This window comes from Nannobrachium achirus, assembly GCF_963921795.1.
Source record: "Nannobrachium achirus genome assembly, chromosome: 11".
Lineage (NCBI taxonomy): Eukaryota > Metazoa > Chordata > Actinopteri > Myctophiformes > Myctophidae > Nannobrachium > Nannobrachium achirus.
In genome coordinates this window covers 40765881-40776619 of record NC_137820.1, presented here as the reverse complement: position 1 = coordinate 40776619, position 10739 = coordinate 40765881, and the positions used below count along the sequence as shown (strand labels likewise).

Genomic DNA, 10739 nt, shown 5'->3' with positions numbered 1-10739 from the left:
TATCTATCTATCTATCTATCTATCTATCTATCTATCTATCTATCTATCTATCTATCTATCTATCTATCTAAATGTTGTAGATTCAGAGAAGCTGTTCAAAAAAGCCATATAAAAACAGCCTACTTTATTAATAAAAATGTGTATGACCCTCCAAATTAGATGACCTTCCCTTGGACTAAAATTAGAAACCATCAGCCTTATAGAAAAAAAGACTTTGGTGCCACCGTGTGGTCATTGATAAAAAATACATTTTTTCAGTATTAATATTATTGTTTTAAATCCGCACCTCAAGTGTAAAGCAAATAGTTTATCTTGTAAAACGTAGCCCTTTGTTGCCATCCACCCCACTAATACATTAATTAATCAATTCGTGTTATTACTTATTTATATTTCTGCACATAATTTGTAGCCTAGTAAGAATTTGCACAGGCACTCCAGAGACAGTTTCTGGGTCCTTCCACTATCAACAACACGTGAACATTTTTCGGAGTCTCTGCTTCAGTGTTTTTCTGCAGTTGTATTGTGAGTAGATTTAAAATGTAATGCGATAAGTGTAATTTATTTACTGTTGTTGTTGGTATATATTTGGTTGTATGTTGGCTGTAGCTTTCTAAGGTAACGGTCGTCAGTCCAGAATAGCGTTTTAGCTTGGGGAAAATGCAGAAGGCCATTTTACCATAATGTGCTATTGCGGTGGTTTTCGACCTTTTCCTTTATTTATTCGGTATTTGAGCCAGATGAGATCTATGCCCTCAGATCCTACTGGGAATATTTTGTTATCGTTGGATACGATTTTGTCCACGATTCCAAACAGGCAATCAGAAATTCAGAACAGCTGATCAAAGTAACAATTCTTCTACATTCTCTAATTGTGTAGACTTCTTTAACTAATGCAGATGTTTGCCCATATTTTAACTCTTGAGACTAGTGTAAAATGAAAACTAATGGGGTCCATTTGGTTTAATTTTTCACTATCAAGAGTTACCAACTCTCCATCATTTAGCAGGGGACCACTCAAGGACCACTGGTTGAAAACCACTGTGTCAATGGATTTCTGCTCCTAAAATCAGCTTTATTGTGTTGTTTATGGATGCTGTAGCCTAAATATTATTGTATTGCTATTTGCTAATGGATTTTGTGGTTCTACACTGCTAGTCCTAAAATGTTAAAACATCAACAAGATGTTGATGTTTACCACTTGGAGAGATCAAGCTACTGTAAGTGATTGTTGTACAACGACAAGAGCATAGTGTCAATGCATTAGTAGTCATTATCCCACCCCTGTCTTCTCTATTAGGATGAATTGAGTACAAAGGACCCCAATGTAAACAAGCCATAGTGCTATCTTGTGTTTCAATTCTATTAGTAGACCGAATTGTACTGTCATGTCTTTTGCTATGCAAACTGCTAATAAAGTATTCAATTAATCAGTCAGGACAAACAAGTGAAATTGGAAGTAAGAGATGAAATATATTGATTGAATTGATTGAAGACTTTATTAGAAGTTTGCATAGGAAAGGTACAGTTTCATGACAGTGCAGTTCACTGGTACAAGGACAACTAAAAGAAGATTCTAGTAAGCTTTTTACGGCTTGTTTCCCTCAATGAGCGCAGACAAAAAGAGCTGGAGAGTCAAGACCCCTACTAAACAAACACTCAGAATAACGTTTTAACAAAACGCTTTGTTTTAACCAAAACATATTACTTACATGTGGCAAAAAGTAGCAGAGCTCATGCAATGCTTTGTGAGCTTGTAGATCTGTTATTTTTTAAACAATTTGACAATACGCTAGGGTGAAAGTGGTTAAATGTGTGTATTACTTTTTTTTTTTTTTGTAAACCAGACCCCCAGGAATCTGTGGCATCATCCAGGGCGAGACTGTTGCTGTCATAGCAGGTGAACATGGGCCGGTCCTCTAAAGACAAGCGGGACATCTACTACCGTCTGGCCAAGGAGGAGGGCTGGAGGGCCAGGAGTGCCTTCAAACTGCTGCAGCTGGACGAGGAGTTTGGCCTGTTCAAAGGTACAGCCCAAGTTATTATTATTATTATTTTTTTATATAGTATCGGTCATTGGTGCTGAACCTTTAGCATGGGTTGTCAAATATTTTCATGTCACGTACCCCTAAATTGATAAATATTTGGCAGTGGATCGCCGTCTGAAAAGGCTACCAGGGACCCCCATAAGAGAAGATTTGTGTTAATTCTTTAAAATCAAATAAGTTTCCAAATTCTTCCTGATTTTTCTCAAATTTCCCAAATTAGCCGATCTACAAGCTCATAATGCAGTAGTTTAAGAGTTTAATGATAAAATATTATCACATTTCTCTAGGGAATGCCTTTAAGGACCCCTGGAGGTCCCCCACTGACCTATTTGTACCCTGATCTTGTAAACAAGGCTTTAGTTGTGTGCAGTAGCAGTGCAGTGACATTCTGCGTATCATTGTTTTCTCCCTGGCTCAGGAGTGAAGAGAGCTGTGGACCTCTGTGCCGCCCCAGGCAGCTGGAGTCAGGTTCTAAGCCGCAAGCTCAGGTGGGTCTGCTACTCGGCTGCTCTCGTGAAGAGACGTTGCCATTGAGATCAGTAGTTGAAAACCTGGACAAACCAGGACCATTTCAGACAAACCGGGAGGTCACTGTAGTGTAATATGCCATGTCTTTGAATAGTCTATCATTTGTCTTCTGTGATTAAAGGGTAAAGGATGAAAAAAGAGATGAGAAGAAGACCGAGGAAACAAAGAGTGAGGAGGTAAAGATCGTGGCAGTTGACCTGCAAGCCATGGCTCCTCTGCCAGGGGTGACGCAGATCCAGGGGGACATCACCAAGGTAAATGGAATGGAAGGAGCCGTGTCCTCAGAGAGAACGCCTTTTGAGCTAGCAGTGCCAGTCTGCCATGTATTTCTATAGTCTTCCCAGCGCTAACCATCGCACTTCAGCTCTCCCGATGCCCAGTTTTTTTTACGCAGCGCCCTGGACGCTTCAAGCTGGAATCCGTTAAACTTTTGGAACGGAGCGCTGCGGTCAACTGATCCTCATGATTGTATTTGACAACCTGATAATCTAACAACCCGCCGTTGTATCATTACTACAACCATGAGAAGTCCATGTTTACGTTATGTCAGCTGTCTCGTTGACGTTTGAGCAGTGACTGAGCACCTAAATGGTTGATAGGTTTGAACTGAACAGTTTGGGCATCACGCTGTGTGCGAGCGCTATGGACATTCATATCCAAAGCTCTCCTCAGGTCAAAGGGCGTTCTCTATGGACATGGCCCTTTTCCTTTGGACTTTCAATAGACTTTCTAAGTTGGACACATAGCAGTTCTTCGCACTTTCGTACTTGTGGCTGTAATGGTGTTATGGACTTGGAGCCAGATCTTCTAATCATTGGGGAGGGACGTTGCTAAATCATTCTGTGCGTCTCATTGCAGTGTGCCTGCAATGTGCCAAAAGCTGTCTCTCATCCATAAATTTGCTTTCAGATCTCGACGGCTCAAGAGATTATCAGACATTTTGAGGGACAGCCGGCAGATCTTGTTGTATGTGACGGAGCACCAGATGGTACGTTTGTAGAATAAGGGTGTCATCCATATAAGCATTCATCCACACGCTTGTAGATCCGCTAGGGTTCAAGTTAATGTAAAAAACATAAAATGACTAAGTTCCTAGTCACAAATATTTGGTGTCCCACAGTAGTAACTCCGAGGACCCTCTGTTGAAGATCCATGGTCTAATTAAAGCATTCTCCTTATTGATTATTTACTGTTCCGTATCCATAGTGACTGGTCTCCATGACGTTGATGAGTACATCCAAGCTCAACTTCTATTGGCTGTGAGTACTGCTTGTTGTGGAGTGGATTGAGATGGATTCATTCACCTCAACGCTAATGGCCTCTAATAGGTTGTAAAGTTTGTTTAAACATGTTCTTTTTTTATCTAAGGCTCTAAACATCACTACACATGTCCTGAAGCCTGGAGGAACATTTGTCGCCAAGGTATGTCCAATACACTGCATATCATCTCTGTCGGGTAGAAACCTCATATGTCCAAAACTGTTACTTTTCAGTATTCAAATTCAAACACAGCAAAAGCAGCAGATCTATGAATATTCCTCATTTACAACAGAACTCTATGGGAGTGTCATAACTATTTTCTCTCAGTGGCCCTGTGGCCAATATGAGAAGGTTGACTGCTAGTTGTAGTATTAAACTCATACTCTAGGTGGAGCTAGTATGACATCCACCACTTCAGTTCCACTACATGCAGCAGAGCTGCTGGTCAAAATATTCTCCTTGTAATATAATTCAGTTTTAAGCCACAATTGCCCCCACTCTGCTGTTTATTAGAATCTTGCCACCTTTTAGCTTGTGATCTGTTGTGTTTGTGGATGCATTGCGACACAACAAAGCCAACATAAACACAGCACTGATCATTATTAATGGCCAATAGCCTACAGGAAAGCAACGTTTTTACATGATATTCTATTTCCATGATATCATGGTAAACCAGAGGGGGCCTACGCGTACCACAGGTTGAGTACCACTGCTACACGATTGACTGCAGATGGCCAGTGTAGTCCAGTTGTAACAACAATTTTCTAACAAGAAATAATGGTTATCCACGTGAGCTCACATGTTCTTTGGCTGTAGATGTTAAATGAACTTTCTGTACCTCTTGTTGTTGAAATAATGTTTCTAAAGCTACGCTTCCTTCATCCTTGTCCTTGTGCAGATTTTCAGGGGCAAGGACGTGACCCTTCTGTACTCCCAGCTGAAGATCTTCTTCAGCGGCGTGACGTGTGCCAAACCACGGAGCAGCAGGAACTCCAGCATAGGTGAGCCAGGCTTGGATGGGACCGAGGCGTGTCGCTGTGAAAAAGAGCGTCTCTCTGCTTTCTTGGCCTTCTGAAAGTAGATTCCGAGATAAAGCGTTTCTTTGCATCAGCATAGAACCGGAGTCTATGGAGAATAGACACTCCATGATGCTGGCGGCCGAGTTGCATGATGGGATATGTAGTGTTTTCGCTCACCAGCCCGCTACCGCGGCCCTAGTTCTGGTCCATCGCGTCACCTCCAGTGACGCTCTGACAGAACCGTCGGTAAATGAATAGCGTCTATTCATTTGCCGACGGGTCTGTCAGAGCGTCACTGGAGGTGACGCGATGGACCAGAGCTACCGCGGCCCCTGTTTACCTGGTAACCATGGCAACCCTTAACTTGTCTGTGGACGAGATAACGCTGCCCTGGCACAGCGCCCCTCCGCCCCCTTAACTCGTTCCTGAACGTCACGTGTTAGGCACAGGAATTGTTAAGCCATTAAGTCCTGAGGCCAATTCTACAAAATGCCTTCTAAATCAGTAGTTCTCACACAAGATTCACATCATAGACCAAAAAGGTCTTACCATCACTGTTTCTGTGTTCTGCACGAATGCAGAATGCACTGTGGAATGCAGTGGTTATGCGTTCAGCAGAGCCACTTCCTGGCCTGCTGCTCACCAAGGGGAATATAGATGAAGGAAACACCCCCCCCCCCCCCACCCCCCCCCCCCCCCCACTCCTCCACTAGACTGTATGTGAAAAGGTTGTTATTATAACATTCCATTTGACTTGTCTTGTGTCCCTTCTGCAGAGGCCTTTGTAGTGTGTCAGAACTACTCTCCCCCTGAGGGCTATGTTCCCAACATGTCCAACCCACTTCTGGATCACTCCTATGGTAATCATTAACCATAAAACGTTAATAATTCATTCATAATTCATTGGAAATCACTGTCTTGACTGTGTGCTCACCCTGGAGAATATGGTTATTAGTTTTCATATTTTGTACTCCTTTGGTTTTCTTCTTTGTTTTCAAAGATGTGGATTTTAACCAGCTGGAGGGACCCAACAGGGTCATTGTTCCCTTCCTTGCCTGTGGTGATCTCAGTGCTTTTGACTCGGACAGAACCTACCCTCTTCAGGTAAAGATGGTGGATTTGACGATGAATACCTGTATGCGCGCGCGCACACACACACACACACACACACACACACACACACACACACACACACATACCCTTTTTATTATTTGGAGCCGTATAGGAGCTCTTGATCTACCAGTCAGTCTTGGTTTCCTACTCTCACCTAACTGTATAGTCATGAATTATAGGCCACGACATAAAGCAGGGGTCTTCAACAGGGGGTCCGGGACCCCTAGGGGGTCCTCAGAGTTACTACAGGGGGTCCTCCAAATCTTTGAGTGATAGAAACTTGTTTCTCCTCTTTTACAGTATATTAACCACTTGAACCCATAATCTTAGAACTTTAGCCAAAAATAGCAGATCTACAACGCTTGTAAATCGGCTATTTTCGGCAAAGAGGTTTAGTGTAGAGGTGAAAAAGAGCAGACTAAGCACAGAGTGAGAGGTCGAGTTTATTTTGTATTTACGGTTCAAGTGGTTAAATATCTGAAAACACAAATTGACATGAATCAAAAATTCATGATGATTGTGCTGTCAAACAAAACTATCTGTTGTGGGGGTCCCTGCTTCATCTCTCTCTCGACTAAGGGGTCCTTGGCCGGAAAACGTGGAAGACCCCTGACTCGTAAAGAAAGACACTGTTTACACATTGACCGCCATTGACGGCGATCAACGTCAATTCATATCCAACGCTTAAGTGCCAAGGACGGCGATCTCCGTCTTTTCCCTTTTGTCAGTGATCACGGAAGTATGAATGAATGGGCACCATATGAAGCGTCCGCGGTTGCTATGCAACGTTTGGAACTGGAAATTACGTCATCTGGAAATGTTTTGCTCCATCCACTCCTAGCTATTAGATTTCTAAAAAATCTGTTTATCAAGGAATCCTTTCCCAGATTGCCTTTTTGTAAAATCAAGCTTTTTTTGGGCCAATTGTTGGATGGGAGGAGTAAGGCGAAGGCTCGGTAGGATACTAGCAGCGACAACACAGAATGTGTGTGGGGAGGAATTCATTGACATAGCGACTAAATTGGGGGGAAATATTAGTAAAAAGCTAAAACAAAAACAAACATTCGAATTGATGTTTGACAATTGACTGTATTTTCTCTTCTTAGCTGGATGCCAGTAAGGAGTACCGGTACACGCCCCCCACACAGCCGCCCATCCGACCACCTTATCAACAAGCTTGTCATCTTCGCAAGAACAACCTGTTGGCCAGTGAAGACGGCCCTTCACTCCCACTGGACGAGGCTCTGTCTTCTGTCCAGCTGTCCAGTCAGAGGGACTGCACAGAAGACACCAAACCCTGACATTTCCGCATAGCCTGGACTGATTATACCTAACAAATTACAACACGTCACATCGACATGTTGTGAGCTTGTAGCTTTGGTATTTTAGCTCCATAACACGACGTGTATAAAGTAGGTATAGGCCTTTAGGTTATTTTGAGAATTTTCTCCCATTACGACATTCCCAGTATAGGGAAACCAGGTGGTTAATTGCATTGACAGAAAGATTGAGAGGATCGCTGTATCATCATCAGAAACTGATTGGAATTGCTTCTGGAAAACTTCCAATGCCAGCGTGCCACAAATGAGGGTTTATGATCACCTATTGGTTGCTTTTTATCGTTTTATCTTTATTCTTCTGTAACAGAAAATGTGCAGTTTTGTCAGGTCAAACAGCAATGTTCTCAAAACTTTTACGTCATAAATTATTCGGGATTTGAGCATGGGTCTCCAACATGAGACAAGTCAGACAACACATTTCTACCACTTAGCCAAGAGGCAATCCTCAATTGAATTCCTGCGGTGGTTGACTGCCGTTTAAACCACTGACTTGTCCAGTGACAGAGCTGCTTGTGTTTTGTACATCTCACCACTTGGGGCTTACATAGCCTTCTCAAGGATCAGAGTGGCTTGCGTGCAGTCATGGAAGTGGGCCAGTTTCGGCAGGTGGGACTGCAAACTGTGATCGTTGGAGACTTATGAGGATATTTTTCTTTCTTCTGCACCATACTGAGAAATTGGGGCATTGGGTTTGCCTCTTGACTGAGTTTATTGTTATTAGCTTCAGGCAGTAATATAGTACCAGTCAAACCACAGGTTTATTAGAATGCTGCCAACCATATTAGCAAAGGAATGCATTCCCCTCGTGATAAACTTTGGAATGTGTGATGACAAAGCCTGGGGTATGTTTAGCCCTTTAAATATATTTGTCCCTATTCATAATCTTTTATCTACACTGTCAGTGCTCACCTCTGTTCTCAGTGGAAAAATAAAACTTGTTTTCCTTATCTGTAGACACAGTATCATGAATTCATGATCATTGTGAAGATGGAAGCTGAATGGCCTCAATAGTGAAGGTTGTTGAAATTATAGAGATGTTAATGACATGCTTTCTCTTCTTAATTAAGTCTTATTCATGGACTTTATTCATGGGGAAACTGTGCCCCCTGGTGTGTTTTTGTAGCTTTGTGAAAAGCATGACTAAAAATCTAAAGAAGACCCCTGAAAACCACCTGGAGTTTTCTTTTTAAAAGTTTGAAATTGCTATGATCCTAAGGAGAGGAATAAATAATTCTGTCGATTATCACTTTGGAATATCAAAGCATACGTTTCCTGAATCTCGTCAAGAACGTGAAAACTATAATTAAAATATTGACGATTACATTTGAGTTACTAGTTACTTTGTAGATTTTGATTCTTATCAGGGCTTGACATTAACTTTTTGAGGTACGTATCCTCTGGACAAGTACATTTACCATTCACTTGTCCAGGCACAAAAGTCACTTGTCCGGATATAGGCCTACATTTGCTATTTCAGTCATTTATTTTTCTGTTGTTTTTTAATTATTTATTTTACTATAACAACCCCTTGGCCCAGTACACTCCACAGTCCATAGTCTGCATACAGCACATAGGAGTGTCACAGAAAAAGTGAAACCATGAGCCACTTGTCCAACGAACAAGTACATTTTTAATGAACTCCATAAAGATGTAGGTCTGTTTTTTGTCCCAGACAAGACTGCTTATTACAAAACATAGCTGATCTACAAGCCCAATGCATAGCATTGACTGCATTGTAAATATTTGAGTAAATTCGATAACTTGAAATGGGACATTCTGCACAGTGAATACTGAGTAGCTAATTTGTTACTTAATGCACATTTTGATGCAAATATACTTTTGTACTTTAACTCAAGTACATTTTGAATTCCAGACTTCTACTTATAACAGAGTATGTAAGTCTATATGTGGTATAAAACATGAGTACTTTTTCCAGCACTGTGTTTCATGAATCTCCCCTAATCAAGAATACCATAGAACAGGGGTCTTCAACAGGGGGTCCTCAGAGTTACTACAGGGGGTCCTCCAAATCTTTGTGTGATAGGCCTAGAAACTTTTTTTCTCCTGTTTTATGTTAACCACTTGAACCCTGAGAACTTTAGCCAAAAAAATAGCAGATCTACAGCGAGGCGTTGTGAGCTTGTAGATCTGCTATTTTCAGCAAAGTGCTCTGGTGTAGAGGGGAAAAAGAGCAGGCTAAGTACAGAGTGAAAGGTCAAGTTTATTAAGCATTGACGGTTCAAGTGGTTAAATATCTGGAAACACATTAACATGAATCCAAAATACACACTAATGATCGTGCTGTCAAACAATGAAACTATATGGAAAGTGGAAACTATGAAGAAGGTTTTGGGCTTTGGGGGTCCCTGCTTCATCTCTCTCAGGGGTCCTTGTTGAATGGAAGATCCCTGCCATAGAAGAAATACTACTAGTAAGACACCCAAGGGTGGAATGCGACCTCAGGGTGACATGCAACCTCGCCCTAAAGGGCGAGGTCGCGTCAATTCTTGACAATCTGGCCAACCACAGCGTTTCTCTGACGATTCTAGTTGTTGTCATTCTGGGGGGAGTTTGTTCATGTTTTTGTGAGGGTATCAACCCTAGGAGCTCAGCACACTCACAGAATCATGGCACACTCACAGAATCAATGTTATGCCCATACATGGAGTTCCCTGACTATGTTATGTCAAAACATGCCCATATGTGGACATTACCAAATATGGGCATTTCCAGATATGTCCTTAATATTGATAACATTGGGACAGGGATCTCCATATATGGGCATGAAACATATGTTAATTAGTAAAGCCAAGCTTAGGTTTGATGCCTTGGGATTTCTATATTTGGACATAAGTGTGTACCCAATAGGTCATCATCTGGAAAGGTAGGGTGTAAATCAGAGTAAAGCAGGCTTTTGAGCTAGTTAGGGCCAGAGATTGATGACATCAGAAATCCCCATATATGGGCATAAAGGGATTTTGCTTTTGGGAATGCCCATCTATGGCATTTTTATTTTATTTTATCCTTTATTAATACAAATACATGTATGTATCCATATACATATGGAGTTCAATATTGATGTTTTTGGAGAAGGTATGTTGTAAATGTATGCTAGTTAGTAAGGGGCCTCGGGTTAGATACTCTTTGTATGGCCTCTGGAGGTCCTTGGCGTCGGTTAGTAGTATGCCCAGCACATAAGATGTGGGACGTCACAAAGCCTGCGGCCATGTATCATTTTCCATCAGGCCTGTTGGTTTTCACGCTCCAGTGCGGCGTTCATGCGCTGCAAGTCAATGGCAGACTTGGCAGTCAGACAGACAGCCATTGACTCCGGCCTAACAATGGCTACTTTCTATGACGGTAGTCCCATATGACATGATGGACTGGACTATCTCCATATATAGTGTTATCCACATTTCGTGTAGCTGCCCTGT

The 10739-nt window shown here is 41.9% G+C and overlaps 1 protein-coding gene across 1 annotated transcript; it reads left to right on the top strand.

The window, feature by feature from the left end:
• The first annotated feature begins 475 nt into the window (after positions 1–475).
• Positions 476–8223, top strand: ftsj1 (FtsJ RNA 2'-O-methyltransferase 1). Its single transcript, XM_080736509.1, has 11 exons — positions 476–522; positions 1845–2024; positions 2464–2533; positions 2695–2827; positions 3483–3561; positions 3780–3832; positions 3942–3995; positions 4732–4834; positions 5629–5712; positions 5853–5956; positions 7072–8223. Exons 2-11 carry the CDS (start codon positions 1904–1906, stop codon positions 7264–7266), a joined length of 996 nt encoding a protein of 331 aa, XP_080592635.1. The 5' UTR covers positions 476–522; positions 1845–1903; the 3' UTR covers positions 7267–8223.
• The last annotated feature ends 2516 nt before the right edge of the window (positions 8224–10739 follow it).